Source organism: Clarias gariepinus, chromosome 2 (genome assembly GCF_024256425.1).
Source record: "Clarias gariepinus isolate MV-2021 ecotype Netherlands chromosome 2, CGAR_prim_01v2, whole genome shotgun sequence".
In the NCBI taxonomy this organism is placed as follows: Eukaryota; Metazoa; Chordata; class Actinopteri; order Siluriformes; family Clariidae; genus Clarias; species Clarias gariepinus.
The window spans coordinates 8,051,742-8,074,079 of record NC_071101.1 but is presented as its reverse complement, the minus strand read 5'-3'; the positions used below and the strand labels follow the sequence as shown (position 1 = coordinate 8,074,079).

Sequence of the window (22,338 nt, the reverse complement as noted above, 5' to 3'; positions counted from 1 at the left end):
ATGAATTCAAGATATATTTAATAAAATGTGTGTGTGCGTCTCTCTCCCTCTCTCTCTCTCTCTCTCTCTCTCTCTCTCTCAGTGCCCCAAGCAGGTGGTGACTGAACCCACACCTATTTTAATCCCGACCCCGAGTCCGACGAGTGGGGAGCAGAAAAGTGGAGAACACACCGTTAACTGCTCCTGCACCGCAGGGGAGAGGGTAAGACCCTAAAGCCTAGGGGGTCAAAGGTCAAACGGATCATAAATAAACTCACAAATAGATACAAAAGGATGAAAATGATGCCAAGCATACAACTGTGATATAATTACACTCTCTGATGATGTAAATATCACACATGATGTATGGTTGGAAGGCAATTTCTCATCTGCTCTCTCTTATCTGTTGCTTTTATCGCTCTGTGCTCTCCCTCCCTCTCTTTCTTCTTTTTTTTTCTTCAAAATCTACAGGGTGAGACAGGTCTGCCCGGTGCTCAAGGCCCTAAGGGTGAAAAGGTCATAAAGCAGTTGGTTTAATTAATTCAGCTGATATTTTTTTTAAGGAGTTTGTGTGTTTTATTCTCTGCTTGCTGTCTCGCAGACACTTCATCTTCAACTCTATGCTCTAAACTCTACATCCACAGGGAGATCCGGGGCTTCAGGGTACGGCAGGACCGCAAGGAATCAAAGGGCAGAAAGGAGACCCTGTAGGAAAACGTGATTTATTATTCATTTATGTGATCTTAGTTATGTTAGCATGAAAAGACTAGGTTTATTAAATATTAGAAAAGTTTGTATAATTAACTAGTGATTTATTGCACACACATGTTTGTCCCTTGTCTTTCACCTACATGATGCTGGTGCTGTTCACAGAACCAGTGAATTGAACCTTTTTGTATATCTGACACCCCATAATATCTTTCAAATCACTCAGAGGTGTTATTTGTATGACACCCGATTGATGCGGTAATACAGTGCTCACCCTACCATCCGGAAATCACGAGCTCAAGATATTGTGTTCCAATGAATTAGCAAACTGATAAGCAATATAGCAAGATGGAAACGTTTGGGTTCTTCATAACTAGCGAGTTAAAAAACTAAAATATAATAAAATATATATTTAATTTATAAAAGTTCACATTTAAGTGGTGAAACATTGCAGATGCTCTATAATCCTGCAGGTGGCGCACTCTTAACTATTCACACATGGTACTTCTGAAAGCGTACTATGTTTATTCTTTCTATCTAAAGACATCACGCAACCAATTCAAACCCCTCCTAAAAGATGAGTACCACCTTAAGAACAGACAAAAAACCAAACCAAAGATCCATAAGAAACTTAAGAGAGGAATTGTTGCCATGGTAACAAAATGGCACTCCTTCAAAGTGCTTCTTAATTTTTCAAACTTAAAGAAGTTAAAGTTCCAGATCATGTATTGGTTCTGTAACATCACCAGCACCTCATCAGTGAAAAAGGGATGCTACTGTAGTACTAAACAACAAGGATTAAACTACAAACTACATAAACTAAAGTTAACTAAAACAAATGGTCAGCTTAATTTAACAGTACTGACTGGCATTTCACACGGGTTAGCTTTCATTACTCTACCGAGTCTCCTTAAACACCTCATTTGAATTCGGATTTATAGACGAGCACTCAGGTATATAATAATCTATAAGGAAAATAATAAATACAATATTGTTTTGTAAGTTTTAGTAAAAAAAAAAAATAATAAATAAAAATGAAAATTTGTATTTAAGAACTAAAGAATTTTAAAATAAAAATTTTGTATTTTAGAATTAAAAACAAACAAGTAAATAAATAAATAAATAAATAAATCCATGCTGGTTATGATTGGATTGAAGAAAAAAAAAAAAAGAATATATATATATATATATATATATATATATATATATATATATATTCATATATATAAAATTTAAATTTAATTCAATTTTATTTGTATAGCGCTTTTAGCAATTTTCATTGCCGCAAAGCAGCTTTACACAATCAAAAGAATTATTTAAGTTTGTATAAAATGTAAATTTGTATGAATCAAATATATATATATATATATATATATATATATATATATATATATATATATATATATATTAATACTAATAATGTATCATTATTGAAGCATATTATATAAATGTTATGTCCAATTACCCAATTACCATTATAATTTATAATTGAAATTTGTGATTTTATTATTATTAATTAGTTTTATTAGTATTATTAACAACAATATCAACAATATAAAAATATACAAATAAAACATTCCAAATAAATACTATTGCTACTTTTAATACTACTAATACTAATAATAATAGTGACAAAAATGTAATAAGATTTTAAAATTAAACAAAGTAAATAAAGTTACATCACATATTTAAATACATTAATAATAAGTTCAAAGTATAACTTATTTGTGACCAAAAATATTATTATTATTATTATTATTAGTAGTAGTAGTAGTAGTAGTAGTAGTAGTAATAATAATAATAATAATAATAATAATAATAAACACTGGTAATGTCATTAATTGTCTAATAATTATTATATGTGAGTTTGTGTAAATTTATTGTAAAAATTACTTAAACTTTATATAATTTAAAAGCATTTAATGATTACATGTTTAAAGTTCAGGGGATGATTTTATAGCAAAGAAAAAAAATACTGCCTTTTCTGTTTTCTATCTGTGTTGCTCTTCTCTCTCTCTCTCTCTCTCTCTCTCTCTCTCTCTCTCTTTCTCTGCCTGGAGAATAATCGATCACTGTCGATGGATTATTTGCAGGGCAAGGCTCTCTCTATCAAAGGAGATAGAGGCGAGAAGGTAAGATCATGGATTTACCAGACAAACTCCTCAGTGTGGAATTAACATGACATGGCATGCTGATGTACCGTGTCCTTATGTGTGTGTGTGTGTGTGTGTGTGTGTGTGTGTGTGTGTGTGTCTAGATATGTTTCTACTGAAAAAAAAAAAAACTCTCTCTAATAACTTTGTCATGATTCTGTACAGAGGAGTGAGAAATGTCGCACACTCACACACACACACACATACACTCATACACACACACACACTGGAGGGGCTGTTGGAGCTCCTGTGCCGTGTGGGTGGAGGAAATAGAAAGTTCTGCATATTTTTGATGTTGGAATTATGGGTTTGCTGACCATAAGGGCAGTTAGGGTGCATGAGCACACACGCGCACACACACACACACACACACACACACACACGTACACACACTGCTGAGGAGAGCTGGGTGGAAGCAAAAATATCTGTCCAAAAACTACTCCAGAACCGTCCCACGCTATTTCGGCTCCTGGAGAGACAGCTCTTTAGGAAACGGCACTAAACCTTTCTCTTGCCAAGACGTTAGTGATGAATTAGCCCATTACTGAGACCTCCCACCCTCACACACACACAATATGGAATATGCACTCACTCCAGTGTTTCACTAGTGCTTGGAAACCATCAAGGTAGAAAGTTTTCTCATTACACCGGATCCGTGATCAGACTGCCTGCTTCACGTCTGAAACGCTGGCCTCCCAGGATTTCCTTAATAAACCAAACAAATGTCTTGGATCGTCATTAATGGATGCACAGTCTTTTAAAAAACCTTTGCACCACTTAAAAGTTTTACTAGATCTGTAAGTCTCATCACCGTACTGTGTTCGAACTCTTCTGTAAACATCAATCGCTTTCTTTTTTCACGTCCTCATTTCATCCCGAGTCCCTGTTTGACTTGAACGTCCTTAGTTTGTCGGCCTGAGCATCACTGTCCTAATGGGATTTTTTTTCCTATTATATTTAATACATACACAGATTTTCTATGATATTCTACATATTGTGTGTGTATGTGTGTGTGTGTGTGTGTGTGCGCGCACTGACGAGGCTGTGTGTTGTTCCTCTGAGGAGTTTGCTGGTTAAACTGCATGAAGCCACAAACGCATGTGTGTTTGAGGTGCTCTAGACATTCTGTAAAGGAACACTCCAGCCTGGAGTCAATGCTAATGTGGCTAACGAGTCCCGTCCAGCGCTAGCGTCCAGCAGAGCCTGAGATCGGTGAGACCAGCCATCATTCGCACTGTAACAAGGGTGAAGAGTTCCTTTAACGCTGTGTGTTTAAACCTTTTCATCCGTCTTTCAGATTTAATACATTAATACAGAGTCCAGTCTGTTTGTGAGTTTTGTTGTCTTCTAACAAATTTCGTTTTTGTCTGTATGAATTATGTGGAAATTAATTGAGTTATGATTTTGTTAGAGTTTATAACTATTAGTTATTTTTCATTAATATTAGTTGACTATTTAGGTCAGTAGATAAACTTCCTAAGTGTTAGTAAGTTCTTGTGGTGCACGGTTGATTAGTTTCCAGGTGCAGCATGACATTGAGTGTTTCTTTTATCCCATTATATCAGGATGTCATTTATAAAAACTCCTCACACACATTATTATTATTATTATTATTATTATTTATTTATTTATTTATTTATTTATTTATTTATTTATATTTACCCTTTTTTTTTTTTTATCTGACTCGAGCCCTTTCTGCTCTGATGATATGAATGTTGTTGATGAATAAGTTCCCACTGTGTCCACAGGGTAACAGCGGAGATGTAGGTCAGCCTGGGGGCAAAGGTGATAAAGGAGAGAGGGTAAGAAACACCTATAAACTTAATCACTTAAAGATTATGAAGTGTTTATGTATGTTTGTATTATTATTATTATTATTATTATTATTATTATGATTATTATTAGTATTATTATAATTGTTGTTGTTGTTGTTGCTGCTGTTGTTTTCTTAGTTGTTAGTGTTGTTTCTTTAATTGTTTTTTATTTTTGTCTTTATTTGTATTTTTTATTTATGTTTTAATGTTATCAATTAATTAATTTATATTTATTTTACATTTTCTTTTTTAAATGTGTTATTATTGCTTTTTCCTATTTTTTTACAATAAATTTATTTATTAATGATTATTGTTCTTAATTTTATTTCTACATTTATTTTATGAATAATAATAATAATAATAATAATAATAATAATAATAATAGTTATTTATATTATTTTTGTTGTTGTTGCTTGGTTATTTGTTTGCTTGATTTTTATATAATTTTTAAAAATATTTTACAGATTTATTTTAAAGAATTATTGTTTCATTTTTTATATTTTTATTTTATATTTGGTTGTTTAAAATTTTATCATTAATTAATACATTAACTAATTGTTTTTTAATTATTATTATTATTATTATTATTATTATTATTATTATTATATACTGTAGTTTTTTAAATAAAGCTGATTTGTGACAATGCTTATTGTTGAAATACAGTACCACTGTTACAAATAAAACAGTGTAGAATTGAATAGATGTGAGTGTGTAATGATGGTCACACACTCTGTAGGGCACTGAAGGCCTCCCAGGGCTCGCCGGCAAACATGGAGACAAAGGAGACCAGGTGAGGAGAATGCTCTGTGTGTGTGTGTGTATGTGTGTATAGTGTACATGGTTCAGAAACTATTCCTCCTGACAATCACAAGGTCATGTTCATGGTGTTTGTGTTTGTTACAGGGTGAGAAAGGATCAGCCGGGGCTCCCGGGTTATCTGGACCGCTCGGACCACAGGTGAGACGAGAAGCTCAAGCTTCTACTGTATAAACCAGGACTTTCTCAATATAAATCACTTACATTAACTTAACACTTTAACACTTAAGACAATCATTAATGTTGAATGCTGGATTCTGATTGTCCAGCAGGTGTTGATTCATTTTCCTCTGACATTTTTAAATCACAGCTTTATGTACTTGAGCTGTCGTTTCTATAATCACAGCTCATGGATAGTGGATGCTCGTTGTACACAGATACAAAAAAATAAACGAACAAAAAAAAGCAAAAGCATTGATATTGTGAAGAGTAACACACAAGGTTTATTAAGGTTTACAGAAGGAGTCTCCAGTGTCAGAGATCTATAGCAGTCACACATGGCAAGTCTCCTGGGAGACCCTCCAGGCCTCACGTGACCCTGTACACACAAAAAAAGGGGGCTATAAGTGATGAGTTAGTGAGAGTAAGAGGGTTCCAATTATAACCCTTTATGCTGTGAAGAACACGCTGGAGTACAGATGTACAGTAGTCTCTTACAGATGATACGCTCGTTAGTGTGAAGATAACGAAGCTACACTGTATGTCAATAATTAATCTACACTGTAAACCCGAATAAGTTAGCAAAACTCAAAAAAATGAGGTAATCGGTTACATCAAATTTTTTTATTGATGTTTTTTCATTTTTAAGTAAACAGAACTATGAGTTTTTGAGTTTGTTGTACTCATTCATATTAATCATTGGCTATTCGCATTATTGAGTAGCCTAACTCATACTATTTAATAGTAATTATAATTTTTTTAGTTGTTGCAAATCAAAGAAATTGTTGTTGGTCTTTCGGCTGCTCCCGGCAATGTGTTGCTACAGTGGACCATCGGGTCCGCACACAAGCTTGTCACAGGTTTTACACCAGATGCCCTGCGTGAAGCAGCCCTCCCATTTTATCTGGGCTTGGGACCAGCACTTCATCCAGTGGCTGGAAATCGAACCCGGGCCTTTCGCTGTACCACTGAGCCACCAGGGCCCTGTAACAAATCAAATAAGTCATTTATTTTTCTTCAGTTAAATCTGAAAGTACAAAATCTATGAATATTAACGCTAAAACTAATAAGGATTTCAGGATTTATGGCCTCCGAGTGGCGCAGTGGTAAAGCGCTCGCCCTATCATCTGGAGATCGCTGGTTTGAACCCCGGGTGATGCTGTTACCTCTCACAGCCGGAGGCACAGAGTGAGCTGATTGGCCAAGCGCTCTCGGGGGGGGGGCGGGATGAGAGGTACCTTGCGCTCCCACATTAATTACGGCTCTACAGCCAATCAGGGGCGTCTGTGAGCTCGCGCACGCGGAAGGAGCGGCTAGCGCTTTCCTCCAAGTGTGTTACTCCGCTCCTAACGGGGCGTGAGCGAGCAGTCCGAAGAGATGCGGTCGGCTGACGTCACGCGGTTCGGAGGAAACACCTGATAGTCTTCGGCCCTCCCGGCTGAGTGGTAGTAGTAGCCTTAATGTGGAGCCCCCTAGTGATGGGGAGGAATTGGACACGACTAATATTGGGGAGAAAATTGGAAACCCACAACCCAACCCTCTTATATGTATACTTACAGCATCACGTAAAGACAGACCAATCCACCATCTTGTTTAAAACAATTCAACATGGGCAGTTTACATGTGCACTGATGATGTCAGACACAAAAAAGTTGGTGGAACTTTAAGGAGACGGTTACTGCGGATTAAAATATCAAAGTTGTTCAGCTAACTTGAAAAGTGTCATTTCTACAAACTCACAAATACCAAGAATTTCTAAATACTCATCAAGGTCTATTAATTTGCACTAATTGTAATTATTTAAGTTAACAGTTACTCAATATGTTTAATTACTTTGAATTTGTTTGTTTGTTTGTAGGGTATCCAAGGTGACATGGGACATCCTGGAGTACCTGGTCCTAAAGGTGTTTCTGTAAGTGGACACACTGTTATTAATCTCTAATCGCTGACTCAAGTATCAAACCATAACGTAGTGGTTTCATACATGCTCTCTCTCTCTCTCTCTCTCTCTCTCTCTCTATCGCTTGTGTGTCTGATCAGGGTGATCCGGGTAAAAAAGGAGAAAAGGGAACAGCAGGAGAGAAGGTAAGGACTTGGCCGGAATCCTGGTGCATACTTCCTGTGAAATGTCTGCTCCTGTGTGTATACACTGATAGCTCAAACAGATACTGCGCCACTAATGAAGGCTCCAGATTTCCTTTTAGTCCCTACATACCCGCTCCCTCCTCCCTATCACAAACTAGCCTACCCCACCCCACCCCGGCGATCGGCCTCTTATTACACTCCACTCATCATATACCGTTTCCTGTTTGACTGTTTAATGTTAATATTATTCAGTTTAAAATGAGACTCTATACACTTTATGTTTCTCATCCATAGTGAATAAATGAGTCTAATGCATTCCCTTCTTTTTATTATCCATATCCCTCTACTACAAAGGAAATGAAGACTCCAACTGATAATACTCACAATCATTTCTCAGGATCTAAATTGAAAGCGTATATTTGGTTTAACGTTCATTAGCAGCTATACTTATCCGGTTTTTCATCTAATTTACCTGCACGAAGACCGAGCGCATTGCGGCATGTACTGTACAGAGCTACTTTAAGCTCATGATCATGTTCCACTTTTCTTTTTCCATGACCGCATCTTTACACCAAACCCAACAACACTTGCCTTCCTGATTTACGATACGCAGAACAGTTTGTCCGTACTGTAGGAGAATAACAAATTTGATTGCTGCTGTAAGTCACTAAACAGGACATGAAGACATACCTGAGCAACGTTCTTACATGTGGACACTAAAGACGTCACTGGTATTTAGTGCTATAAATTCATGTTAGGAAACCAGATTCAGGTTCGACATGAGGGACGGGTCACCCACACCTTAGCAGGCTTCAGCGCAAGGTTCCTTCTGCTCCTGGGTCAGCAGCCTGGGGACGAACTTGGCAGCAGCACGGCGTATGTTCAAATCTCATGTGAGGATTTTCTAAGCCGTTATGGATTGTTCTTCAACAATCATCATGCACACGTTGGTAAACAGTTTCAACGTTTTTGGGAGTTTAAAGGTCTTTCTGATGTCTAGTGATCTAGTGATGTCTAGTGTCTGGTTCTTTTACTCTTGAAGCGTGTGTCTCACTCAAAACATCTCGAACGACTCATTGCAACATTGTGTAAACCTGTCAATCACCTTAGTGACATATTAAATCATGTCGATCACCTTAGTGACATATTTGCCTAGTTTCACACAGAATTACATGTTCGCTCTTGGTCCTAGAATAGCACCAGTTCCACATTCCTCGCAAGGACGTACACTGGACGATGCCTTTTTTTCCCATTGACTTATGAAGGCTGGCGCTCCCTGTGACTGTGCATGCAGCCTTGTGCTGCCATCTGCTGGCGTGTTACAAAACTAGTCTCGAAACTTTTTGATATTATTATTATTATTACATCATCAATTAATAACAATTCTTTCTTTTATATAATACATAATACACTATATATATATATATATATATATATATATTCCATATATACTGTAAAAATATTTGTTGATATTTTTTCTCTTATTGTCCATCATGCTTTATATTTCTGTGACACTTACACTTACATGTACAAATATAAAATACATTCGGCTGAATTATTCTTAGTACAGTATATTATTCCTGTTGTTTTTCAGGGATTCGCAGGATTAGACGGTATTCCTGGCAAACCTGGATCTCCAGGAAAGGAGGTGAGGTTTTTGACTTATTCTGTAAAATGTAAGGACATATTATACTTGTGCACTGTGATGTACAGTGTTGGAAAATGTGTACAATGTTGAGTTGTTGTTGTTGTTTTTGTTTTTTGTTTTTCAAAAACAAACAGGGTCTAAGAGGCCTAATTGGTGCACCTGGAGCACATGGGGTTAAAGGAGAAAAGGTATGAAGAGACAATAAGCTTTAGGCTAGTGATGAGATTAGGATTGTATTAAATAACTTTGTGTGTGTGTGTGTGTGTGTTAGGGTGAAAGAGGTCCTGCTGGAATACCTGGAGATGTGGTGAGTTGCTTCTTCAGTAATTACTCAAATTACTAAGTGTTTAGATAAATAATTTGTTTTAACTTTATATAATAATAATAATAATAATAATAATAATAATAATAATAATAATAATAATATGCTCATTTTTAAAGGTTCCACATAAGCACAGATCTGTGCTGCTTGAGTTTTACGGGTTAATGGATGATTTACTGAATCAAACATCATTTTTTATTAAATTAAGCATAAATAAATGTTGATCATAATGACTCACTAATTCACAGACTCATGTGATGAATAAGACAGAGAGACTCTGATGATTCACAGATTCACTCAGACTTTATAGAGAGAGATGTACTGGTTTATCAATGAATGATCAAAGTGATTCACTGATCCAGAGACTCGCTTGATGAACAAGGCAGAGGCGCTTTCTCATGAATAAATGAATCACCGAATCAGACACTGATGATGAAATATGAGTGGATGTCAGTCTTGATCAAAACGATTCACTGATTCAGAGAGTCGCCTGATGAATAAATGAGAGGAGCTTTCTCATGAATAAATGCGATAAGACAGCATTACTGGTTAATAAAAGAGAGAATCTGGTTCATGAACGAATGAACGACTCAATCGAACCCTGATTCACTGAATGAAATGTCAGTCTTGATCAAAACGATTCACTGGTTCAGAGTCGCCTGATGAACTAGAGAGAATCTGGCTCATGAATGAATAATTTACTCAGTCATACATTAAATTCCTGGGTGCCAATCTTGAGCAAAATTATTTCCTGATGTGTATAATAATAATAATAATAATAATAATAATAATAATAGTTCATAATGTTCATATTATTCTTTTGTGTGTTATTTTAGGTGCAAAGGGAAGGACTAAAAGGTGAAACTGTGAGTATTAATTTATAAACATAACTGAATTATTTATTTATTTATTTATTTATTTATTTATTTAATATAAATACCTTTTTTTTTACCCAGGGCACCCCAGGACAAGCGGGTCCCCCTGGACCTGAAGGACCTCCTGGACCTGCTGTAAGTCTTACAGCTGGAGTGTGTGTGTGTGTGTGTGTGTGTGTGTGTGTGTGTGTGTGTGTGTGTGTGAATATTATGCACAAAAAATTTAATTTAGAATTGATAAATTTGAAATAAACAAAATAGTTGTTTTAAAAATATATATATATATATAAGTCAGATCATGACGATGTTAGTAATAAATTAACACAGGTGTTATTATTATTATTCATCACTGTGACCATGTTGGTTTATTGTGTCCATCAGGGCCCACCTGGTCCAACTGGAGAGCCGGGAATCCCAGGAGAAATCGGACAAAGGGTGAGGAGTTTTAAACAGAACAGCAGAACTGTGTGTGTGTGTGCGTGTGTGTGTACTGTATGTGTGTATGTGATTATTGGCTTTGAGATCAATAAAGTGTAACTGGTGAATTTGTCCAGCAGATGGCAGGACAGTCAACCATTTTTTTTTTCTCGATCCCTAACTTTCCTTACTTTTCCTCTCAATTTTCTTTTCCTTTCTTTTTCTTTTATTTATTCCCTTTAAATTCCTATATTTGTAAATTCCTTGTCTTTCCTTTCTGTTTTCTGTAGTTGTTAATAGTTTGTATTTTCCTCTCTGTCTAGGGAAAGAAAGGGGAAGCGGGACTTCCTGGAGTTGATGGCCTTCCTGGACCACCGGTACATCAGCAGTGATATTAAACCTCAGAAATCTTCTCACAGTGGGAACCACTAACACATCCAGATCTTAGGATAAAACCTAGAACAAACAAATGAATAAACAATAAATAAAAAATCCTCTGCTTTAATAATGACACCAGCAGAGACTGCACTGAATAAATAATAAACTTTACTTTATTTTAATACGTTCATTTATTGAGATCATTTTTTTTATTTTAAAGATATAATTTAATAGATTAATTTGTATGTACATTTTTTTTAAAATAATAAAGAAAATATGTTACTATTACCACTACTGCTACACTACTACTATACTACTACTAATAATAATAATCTAGGTTTAGGGTCCTCACATACTGTAGAGTTTCATCATGTATCCTAAATGTGCTTTAAATCATAACTATTATTCATCATAAATGTTACTTTTTAACAATATTTATTTAGTTTTACTTTGTTCTTTTAGCCCTTTACCGAAGATCTATGATCTATCAGATGATTAATTTTATAAAATCCTAATTGTGTGTTTGTGTGTGTGTGTGTGTGTGTGTGTGTGTGTGTATGAGATTAGGGTCCCGCAGGCCCCCCTGGACCTCCCGGGAATCCAGGACAGACAGGACTTCCTGTAAGGAATAACATATTTTGACCCTATTATAATAGAACCATAAAATGTCACGTGACCTACAGTGTGAATGAGGACGAGGAATGAATTCAGAATTCTGCTTTAGCTTTTGTTTTTTGCCCTTTATTGTTTCCACAGGGATTACCAGGAGAGCTCGGGTTCCCAGGAAAACACGGAGAGGCTGGTAAACCTGTAAGTCCCTGCACTAAGACATTGTGAATGTTATACTGTAAAACACACATACACACACACACACACACACAAACAAGAAAAACACTTAAACATTGGTGTGTTTTGAAGGGTCTGCCTGGGAAGGACGGTGTTGATGGTCAACCTGGAAGTGATGGAGAGAAAGTAAGTGCCCCCATGATGTCACATCATTCCATTAAATCCAGTTCATGATTTATATATTGTAGTTCAGTCACAAAAAACATAAAGATCGTTCAAATTTAATCTTTTTATTTCATTTTCTTAAGCTATTTTAAACAATAACTGACTTATAATTAAGTCTGTTTTGTGTGTAATAGATCATATCAAATCCCTGATTCTGTAAGAGACAATGAAAGAAAAATTATTCTCCGAATAATTATTACCGAATAAGAAAAAATATTTTTTTTTACGAGTTAAATATTGTGTTTCAAAAATGAGATGAAAAGCCGTTCAGGAAATATAATAAAAGCTACAGATGGTTTTATGAGGAAAGGTTAGACATCTAAGGGATAAGGCAATATACTGTACCCATCTCATTCAAATATGTGGTGTACAAACTTTTGCACTGATTTTACATTTAGTTTTTGTATCAAATATTTTTTTTACTTGTGCTTATGAAAAAACATTTTAAAACTCTAACCATGCTATGTATCTGTCTGTATATTCCTGTATGTATACTGTAAGCTTGTAAGGGTGTACAAACTTTTTTACTTGTACGGTAATATAATAAAAAATGAGTTATTAGGGTTTTTGTGACAAAATATATATATATTTAAAAATTATTACGTATTTTAGGTACTCACGTGCTGAGAAAATAATGTATAAGAGAACGTGTAAAGAATAAAAAATTATATATGTTTATTACATATCTGAAACAAACAAACAACAAAAAATGAGCTTATCAGATTTATCAATCTGTGGTGAAACATCCTGTTTTGAAAAGAGATTTAGAGAGAAATCACATTTTCTAGATAGTATAAATTAGCATTAGTGTTTGTTTTGCTGGCTAGTCAGTTATGCTAGCAACTGGAATTGATGCTACCTGGAATTAGCGAACACAACAGGCTAACTGAGTTAAAAACAGCCAGTTCATCTTAGCACATGAGCACAAAACCTGTTTAAAATATTTCAGGCTACGAGTCTTATCATGTAATGTAGTTAAACATTTCAGTAAGGACGGCTGGTCTTTCAGGCGCAGGATCAATACTTAGGCTTATCTTGTTTTTAATCAGGCAAAACATAAAACTATTGCTTTTAAAAAAAAAACCATGAGATCATGGTGGTACATTGCATGACATGGCCGACACATACTGTATACAGTGCACCATACAGTTTTTTTTTTTTTACTGTACTTGGGCCCTATTGCAGAAAACATGAGTGCCATGGGGAGTATTACCACGATGATAAAATATACAAGGGGTGTTCAAGTCAAAACGGGACTTTTAATTGCAAAGAATAATTCAAATTAAAATTTTATTTGTCACATACACAGTCATACACAGTAGGATATGCAGTAAATTTGCTTATACGACCACCAGTGACCTAAAAAAAAATAAAAACTTATCCGAAATACTAAAGAAAATAAATTTAACTAGTAAAATAAACTGTACAAATAAGGGCATAATAAAAAATATTACAAAATATAGAACTATAGAAGAAAAAAAAGGATATATATATATAAAATTTAACAGTGGCAATGGTTGGGCAAATATGCATAAAATGTGACTTATTAAAGTGTCTTGTGCAATGGTCCAGAAATAAAAATATAAATATGTAGTGCAAGTGTGTATGAATGTGTCCATGATTGTCCGTTCAATGTTGGGAGTTTAAAAATACGTTATTAGTCCTGTGTGGTGGTGTTATTGAGAAACCTTATCGCCTGCGGGAAGAAGCTCCTCCTCAGTCTCTCTGTGTTGGCCTTCAGGGAGCGGAATCGCTTCCCAGACTGCAACAGAAAGAACAGTCCATTGTTGGGATGGCTGAGGTCCTTCACGATCTTCCTGGCCTTGGTCCAGCACCGCTTGCTGTAGATTAAGTGCAGGTCAGGGAGCTCGGTGCGGATGATGCGCTCAGCTGATCGCACCACCCTGTGTGGAGCTTGTCTGTCCTGCATGGTGCTGTTTCCAAACCAGGCCGTGATGTTTCCCGTCAGGATGCTCTCCATGGTGCAGGAGTAGAATTTCCAGAGCACCTTAGAGGGCAGTCTGAAGTCTCTTAAGCGTCTGAGGTGGTAGAGACGCTGCCGGGCCTTTTTCACCACGGTGTTGATGTGTAAGGGCCATGACAGGTCCTGCGTGATGTGAACACCGAGGTATCGAAAACTGTCCACTCTCTCCACTGGGCTCCTGTTGATGACGGGGGTCTGGGAGTTCCTCTCCTGCTTTAGACTAAAGCCTCCTCCTGTGCTGCCGTTCAGGAGGAGATTGTTCCTCTGGCACCAGTTCTCCAGATTTCCAATCTCCACCAGGTTGGCCGACTCATCATTGTTGGTGATCAGGCCCACCACGACAGTGTCGTCAGCAAACATGATGATGGCGGTGGAGTTGGTAGTGGCCACGCAGTCGTGGGTGTACAGAGAGTACAGCAGGGGGCTCAGAACACAACCCTGGGGGGATCCAGTGCTGAGAGTGAGTGAGGCTGAGACATGTCCACCCATCCTTACTGCCTGTGGTCTGGCAGTCAAAAAATTGGAGATCCACTGACACATTGATGAGTCCCAAGTACTCCAGCTTGGAGTATGTGGAGGGAATTATGGTATTAAATGAATTATGGTATTAAATGCAGAGCTGTAGTCGATAAAGAGCATTTTAACATAATTCCCTTTTCTAGTGTCCAAGTGAATTGTGAAAATATAGCATAGAGTAAAACTTCCTTTTTTTTTCTCAATTTAATCCCCTTCTATACTTATCCCATAAGTGGATATCATTAAAGTAAAAAATTTTCTCAGTACGCCAAAGTCGTGATCAAACTGCCTGTTTTGGGGGACTGTATATGGCAATAACTCCCAGCCGAGTTCCTTTAAGGTGCAAGTGGTGTTGGTGAATGACTGTGTGTACAGTTTACACACACAGATGCGTCTCTTCCTTCCGCAAGTGGGCGACAAGTTATCCACCAATTATTAAGGATCATAAATAAATGTTCGGCCTTCTTTAAAACATTTGCAGGATCCTTTACGCCTTCATTCACCTCGTATTTCCCATCATTGATCATTACATTAAATGCATCAATGTTCTGTTGTTGTTCTCAGGGTTCAAGAGGTGAACCAGGCCAGGATGGCTTTCCTGGAAAACCTGGACCGAAGGTGATCCGTCTTCCTGTCTGAGTATCCATATGAGCATGATATCACTACACATGCATGAGGATTAAAGTCATAGTGATGCCTCTGTAATGGTTAATCATTATTAATTATGATATGATTGTATAATGACTCAGGGTGAGGAAGGATCTCCAGGACCCAGAGGACCACCAGGAGAAAGGGTGAGCTTTCACTGCAAACTTAAACATCCTTAACCATGTCACAATTAGAACCACCATGACAAAAATGTCTATGTCTGTCTGTCTCTTACTCTGTCTCTCTCTCTCTTCGTCTCTCTCTCTCTGTCAGGGTGAGACCGGTCTTCCAGGTGAAGCTGGTGTAATGGGCCCGAGAGGAGAAAGAGGACTGCAGGTGGGTCTTCCATCAGCTTACCACACATCTCTTAAGCCTTATAGTGTCCAGATTGTTGTATGATGTAAATATGACAATCTGTGAAATGGACGGTAGTCTCAGTGCTTTTTCCTGTCTCTGTGTGCACTGCAGGGGGAAAGAGGAATAGACGGTGATTTCGGACCAAAAGGGGAGAAAGGAGACAAGGTGAGGCTCTGGATTGGTGCTTAACATCGCATCATCAATATGTACAGGAAGTCTTACTAAAATCTCAGATTCATGATTATTTAGTCAGGGTTAGGAACATGCTGGGTTTAGAACTGGAGTCAAAACTACTGATGGTCTTGTATGTGTTTTTTTTTCCCCTCTCTTTCTTTTTGGAAAAATGGATGACTGATAATTTATGTCTTTCTTACAGGGTGAAGTTGGACCCAGAGGGCTTCCAGGAACCCCAGGAGACGTAAGTAGAGAGAGAGAGAGAAAGAGAGAAAGAGAGAGAGAGATACTCAGTAGAGTAGGAATGCTATCTGGCCAGCAAAACTGTTTGCAGGTTATGAAGCAGTCATATCCATAAGTATTTGAACAATAACACAATTTCCATATTTTTGGATCAGCACAACATTACAATGTATTTCAAATGATGTAATCAACTTGTGTTCCTCATTTTTTTTTTTTTTTTTTTACATAATACACAACACTTTGTACGGTTTGCCAGCACATGTCTATAAAACATTACCTACTTTTTTTATCCGGATTTTTACAGAACACACACATGGCTTATGCTCTTTGATGTAGTGTTGGTTGCACCCCTCATGCCCCCCTCATGCCGCCCTCATGCCCCCCTCATGCCGCCCTCATGCCCCCTCATGTAGCCTGCATAGTGGTCAGTGATAGGACCATCTACTTATGTGGTATTTGCTCAGGGCATTGGATTAAGATTTCTACACTCCGTAAACAGGATCAGGATTTTTAACTTTAATTAAACCAACTGATTAAAGTTTAGACTTTCAGCTTTAATAAAAGGGCTTTAACTAAAATATTTCATTATCTATTCTACTATATTGTAGGTTTCAAATGTAACGGAACAACTGACCCATAAACTGTTTAATGAAGTGTTTATTTGTTACTTTCTAATATCACTGGCATTTATTTTATTTTGTTTACAAAGGGTTAGGATGAAAAATAATAATATAGATTAATAATAAATCTAGTTCTTAAAAGAAATAAAATACAAGGAATGCATTTGTAATCCACTGCATTGCTCTCTCTCTCTCTCTCTCTCTCTCTCTCTCTCTTTCTCTCACTACAGGTTGCCAGTTTGATTCCTGAGCCTGGAGAGCCAGTATGTTGTCAACCCAAAACTTACATACTTCCTTTTATTTCCTCAAATTATCACCTCATTTTATTTGCAAGCACTGTAATTAACATTACAAAATTGTGATATCTTCAAGACAAGTTCTGTGCAAAACCTTTTTTAGAGTATCACATGCAGATATATTAATGTCTTTTGATGTGGATTTCAGGGTAACCCTGGGGAGAAGGGCGAGAAAGGAGATCAGGGAAAACAAGGAGAGGTGGTAAGTGTCCGGATTCTGGTATTGTGGCTTCTGATTGGTCTGACGCTCTTGATTAATAATGTTCTTCACTAACTGCTAACATGAACTGTTTAGTTATGAAGATAACGAGGGTTATGAGAAAACAATTTTGTAAAGATGTGACATTCCTGAATATATTATTTAAATATCATCTGATGTAATTTAATTAGGACTAAATTTTTTTTTTTTTTTTTTTTATTAAACATACATTGACACACTCTAAACACAGAGATATCAGTAGTTGACATCTTTTTTTTAAAACAGGTCTTGGTATCAACATTTTGACATTTGGAAAGCTCTAGATTTCTTAAACGTGTTCAAAATAATACAATACCATGTGTAATGAATCATATTGGCCACTAGAGGGAAGCAGAGAAGTGATAAAGTCTCAATATAGAGATGGTGAGACATAACTGAACTGTAACAACATCGGTCACAAGGTGGCGTGGCCCCTGTACCTATGAGCTACAATAAAGGAGGCGTGTCCTTTGTATTAGTAACATACGGTCAATGTACCACTAAAATAGAGAAATGACTTGAATAAATTCATTAAAGTGCCAATCCATCCCCCTCCAACAAACATCTAACATTTAGATGACCTCAAACAATTCTCATCATATGATGTAATAAGAAACATGCTTTAAAGAAACATTGTGAGTTTTTGTTTGATCTCTCACCTGTTCAGGGTCCGAGGGGACTTCCCGGTGAACAAGGCTTTAGAGGACAACCTGGGCTCCCGGTAAGGACGAATAACAAGTCACTCGCCATCTTTCTTTTGTTTTTTTTGGACCCCAGTGTTTCACATGATCAGCTAATGTTGTGTAAAATGCAAATGGATGAATGCAGCGGATTTAATGTGTGTGCTGTTATGCTGCTGCTGATATATCTAGAGACACCTGTTTGTCCAACTGCTCGTTATAAATAAGGCACTGAGCGTACACCTTGAGAACGCAATGTCCTTCTGCATGTATTAATACTATCCTGCAGGAAAGAGTTTCACACACTTCTGTTTGAACAGGGAGCTAAAGGAGACTCTGGGTCCAAAGGAGTTCCAGGTACTAATGGAGAACCGGTAAGTTTAAATAATGTGCTTACTTTAAATAACGTCATTGAAACATGTCGTGCATCCTACTATAAATGTAACATTATTAAAAGTGGCCTTCGTCCTTATCCTCATCCTCAGACATATTCTCACTGTGAAGTTACACACCTTTCGTATGTGATGTCATCAAAATGTGTCCTTTATGTTTAATAAGATTTCCTTGTGATTTGATCTTATGATGTCATAATGATCTCCCCTTGATCTTATGTATGATGTCACCAAGCAGTGTTTAGTTATCTTTCTTGTGATGTCATTTAGATTCTATTACTGCATATGTGATGCCTTTAGAGTCTGTTATTTGTTTATGTGTTTTCTCTGAAAAATGCTTCTTATCTTTCGTGTGATGTTATCAGGGTGTGTTGATCCACTTACCTGTAAGGTCACTGCTGTTTGCCTTTAATTTATGTGATATCATCACGATATTTCTGTTAGCATTTTATATAATGTCAGTGTGCTTGTCCACTACCCTTAAACACGTGAGTGATTTCATTAGAGTGTGCTCTATTTTCTTTATGTTTTTAATGAGACAGCTGTTTGATGTTACTGTATATTTTGTGTGATGTATCTTTTGTCAATAAGACAATACCTTAATATCATGTGTGATGTCATCCAGATGGGCTCTTTTTCATGTATTCCTTTTCCCTTAATCTCATGTATGCCCATATCTTTAACATTTACCTTTCTATTTATCCATGCATATATCCATCCATCTATCCATCCAAATTCACTCATTTATCCATCCATCCATCCATCCATCCATCCAACCACCCATCCAGTTATCCAATTATTTATCCATCCATCCATTCATTTATCCAGTTATCCATCTATCCATGTAAAGCCACTCATTTATCTATTCATCTATGTAAATCCATCCATCCATCCATCCATCCATCCATGCATGCATAAATCCATCCATAAACCCATCCATCCATGTAAATACACTCATTCATACATCCATTAAGTCATGCATTTATCTATTCATTCTACCGTAAACCCATCCATCCATCCATCCATCCATCCATCCAGCCACCCAACCAGTTATCCAATTATCCAATTATACATCCATCCATCCATCCATCCATGTAAATCCACTCATTTATCTATCCATCTATGTAAATTCATCCATCCATCTATCCATGCATATATCCATCCATAAACCCATCCATCCATGTGAATTCTCTCATTCATCCTTCTGTCTATGTAAATCAATCCATCCATCCATCCATGCAAATTCATCCATCCATTCATCTATTCATATATGACTATCCATTAATTTATCCATGCATTTATTTATCTATTCTTTCATAAACCCATCCATTCATCGATCCATCCATCTATTTAAATGAACTCATTCCTCTATCTATCTATGTAAATCTGTCCAACCATCTATTCATCCATGCAAATCCATCCATCCATCTATCTAGTGATCCAATTATTCATCCATCCATCCACCTGTCCATCCATCCATGTAAATCCACTCATTTATCCATCCATGTAAATCCATTGATCCATTCATGTATATATGCAAATCCATCCATGCATTTATTTATCCATTCTTCCATAAACCCATCCATCCAGTTATCCAATTATTTATCCATTCATCTATCCATCGATACAGTACACCTATTCATCCATCCAATTAAGCACTCTTCCATTTTCCATTTACCCATCCATCCATTTATCCAATTATGTCTCCAGCCATCCATTCATATACACCTATCCATCCATCCATCCATCCACCTATCTTTTTATCCAATGATTCCTTCATCCATCTATTTATATATACACCTATTCATCCATCTATTCATTCAAACTTTTATTTATTCATCCATCCATCCATCTGTCCATCCATCCATCCATCCATCCATCCATCCATCCATCCATCCATGTGCCCTAATATTTCCAAGATGTGCTCTAGACCTTATACAGTATATTAATTGCACTATTTGTGCCTTAGAGTAAATGTCTTATATCACAAATAGGCAGCATGATGTTATTAAAAAACGAGGTGTATCTTCAGAACATTTTACTGAAATTTGTTCTTTATTGTTTATTACAAAGCTATTTATGTTAATATGCCTTTGGTCTTTCGATGGTGATGTCATTGAGATGTGCCGCACACCTTTCATGTGATTTTATTCATTTTCTTTTCGTCTTTGAAGAGGACCGCTCAACTTCAGCGTACTCTCATATACCGAGCCGTTCGTGCTGTGTGTAATTAAGTTGAATTAAGTTGTGCCACACTAATGATAAAAAAGAATCTATGTGATGTCATTCAGAAAAACCTTTCATCTTCTGGATATCAATAAAACATGTCCATTATCTATTGTGTGATGTGATGTTTTTTTCGCAGGGTCCTCCTGGGCTGCCCGGCCCTCAGGGGCAACGAGGTCTCCCTGGCAACGTGGTACGTTAATGCAGATCATAAGATTTATGCAGCGGAGACTGAGTTTACTGTATGATGTATCTTTATATTAATATACAGTATATATATTTTGATATTTAGCAATTTACTGATGAACGTTTATATAAACGTCTGTAATACAGTAGTTTGCTTTTATACATTAGTTTAGCTCATATCATGACATCATCATCATCATGTTTCCATCCTTCAGGGACTTCCAGGCAATATCGGACCACCGGGAGTGGAGGGACAGAGAGGAGAAAAGGTAAATTTAAAAACTATGTTTTTGAGTTGATTGTGAGGCTACAGAGACGGCTGCAGTCGCAATTAAAACTTGAAGACGAACCCGAAACAGGAAATAGGTCGTAATTAGTGAACATGGACATTAGATAAAATACAAGAATTTAAAAGAAAGGAATGTAAAAATGAGATTAACACCTAAACAGAACAAAATGAACAAAACGAGTGTTGTGTAGACGGACGGACAGAAAGGGAGACAGATGGACAGGTGTAGACAGTATATAGTTCAGAGGGGAGTCTCTCATTCAGTTCAGCTGTGTATTACTGTAAGTGCTAATGTGAATGTGTGTGTGTGTGTGTGTGTGTGTGTGTGTGTGTGTGTGTGTGTGTGTGTGTGTGTGCCCATGTTGGTAAGGTAACCACAGTCAGAGGCGTCCATTTTTGTTACAGTTTTTTTAATTCTCCTCCCAATTATTTTTTTTTAGGGAGATCCCGGGAAAGACGGTCCTGCAGGCCCCCCGGGTCTGCACGGAGAGCCCGGTCCTAGAGGTGAAGCAGGACCACCAGGGAAAGGCAAAGATGGAGCGAAAGTAAGGCAGTAATATGCAACATTAAAGCACATTTCACTGAATAGAGTTAAAGTTGTATAGGTGATGAATATGTTTTATCAGAAAGTACAGTGCTGTGATGTACAACAGTGTGTGTGTGTGTCATGTTTTCATGCATGCCCCCTCTTTCTTTGATATTGTCGATATACAGCAGTACACACACCTCTAATATACTTTATCCAATAACAGGGAGATGCAGGACCCCCAGGGCTGCCTGGAGCTCCGGGTTTGAAGGTATGTCCCGGATGATCCTCAGGCTCTAATTCTTGAAGATATAAATGGTATAAGTATTACCTAATGAGTGTCAGTCAGTATAATTATCAATAACATCTCACTCTGTGTGTGTGTGTGTGTGTGTGTGTGTGTGTGTGTGTGTGTGCATGCTTTAGGGCCCACAAGGGAATCCAGGAATGCAGGGGATGCCAGGAGACAGAGGTCCTGCAGGAGAGGGAACCCCCGGACAAGCTGTACATTTACACACACACACACACACACACACACACACACACACACACACACACACACACACACACACACACACACACACATATAAATACATTT

General features: G+C 37.0%; 1 protein-coding gene across 1 annotated transcript in view; it reads left to right on the top strand.

The window, feature by feature from the left end:
* col22a1 (collagen, type XXII, alpha 1) overlaps positions 1-22,338 on the top strand; it is a 65,054-nt gene that overhangs the window by 28,142 nt on the left and 14,574 nt on the right. Inside the window, exons 9-41 of the mRNA XM_053488612.1 lie at positions 83-202; positions 451-495; positions 624-686; positions 2,781-2,819; positions 4,589-4,642; positions 5,391-5,444; positions 5,558-5,611; positions 7,488-7,541; positions 7,670-7,714; positions 9,309-9,362; positions 9,497-9,550; positions 9,634-9,669; positions 10,521-10,550; positions 10,641-10,694; positions 10,941-10,994; positions 11,300-11,353; positions 11,922-11,975; positions 12,111-12,164; positions 12,273-12,326; positions 15,430-15,483; positions 15,615-15,659; positions 15,787-15,849; positions 15,982-16,035; positions 16,247-16,288; positions 17,138-17,170; positions 17,352-17,405; positions 18,109-18,162; positions 18,442-18,495; positions 20,879-20,932; positions 21,141-21,194; positions 21,655-21,759; positions 21,967-22,011; positions 22,167-22,244. Coding sequence (XP_053344587.1) covers positions 83-202; positions 451-495; positions 624-686; positions 2,781-2,819; positions 4,589-4,642; positions 5,391-5,444; positions 5,558-5,611; positions 7,488-7,541; positions 7,670-7,714; positions 9,309-9,362; positions 9,497-9,550; positions 9,634-9,669; positions 10,521-10,550; positions 10,641-10,694; positions 10,941-10,994; positions 11,300-11,353; positions 11,922-11,975; positions 12,111-12,164; positions 12,273-12,326; positions 15,430-15,483; positions 15,615-15,659; positions 15,787-15,849; positions 15,982-16,035; positions 16,247-16,288; positions 17,138-17,170; positions 17,352-17,405; positions 18,109-18,162; positions 18,442-18,495; positions 20,879-20,932; positions 21,141-21,194; positions 21,655-21,759; positions 21,967-22,011; positions 22,167-22,244 — 1,815 coding nt within the window. The remainder of the gene's footprint in view (positions 1-82; positions 203-450; positions 496-623; positions 687-2,780; positions 2,820-4,588; positions 4,643-5,390; positions 5,445-5,557; positions 5,612-7,487; positions 7,542-7,669; positions 7,715-9,308; positions 9,363-9,496; positions 9,551-9,633; positions 9,670-10,520; positions 10,551-10,640; positions 10,695-10,940; positions 10,995-11,299; positions 11,354-11,921; positions 11,976-12,110; positions 12,165-12,272; positions 12,327-15,429; positions 15,484-15,614; positions 15,660-15,786; positions 15,850-15,981; positions 16,036-16,246; positions 16,289-17,137; positions 17,171-17,351; positions 17,406-18,108; positions 18,163-18,441; positions 18,496-20,878; positions 20,933-21,140; positions 21,195-21,654; positions 21,760-21,966; positions 22,012-22,166; positions 22,245-22,338) is intronic.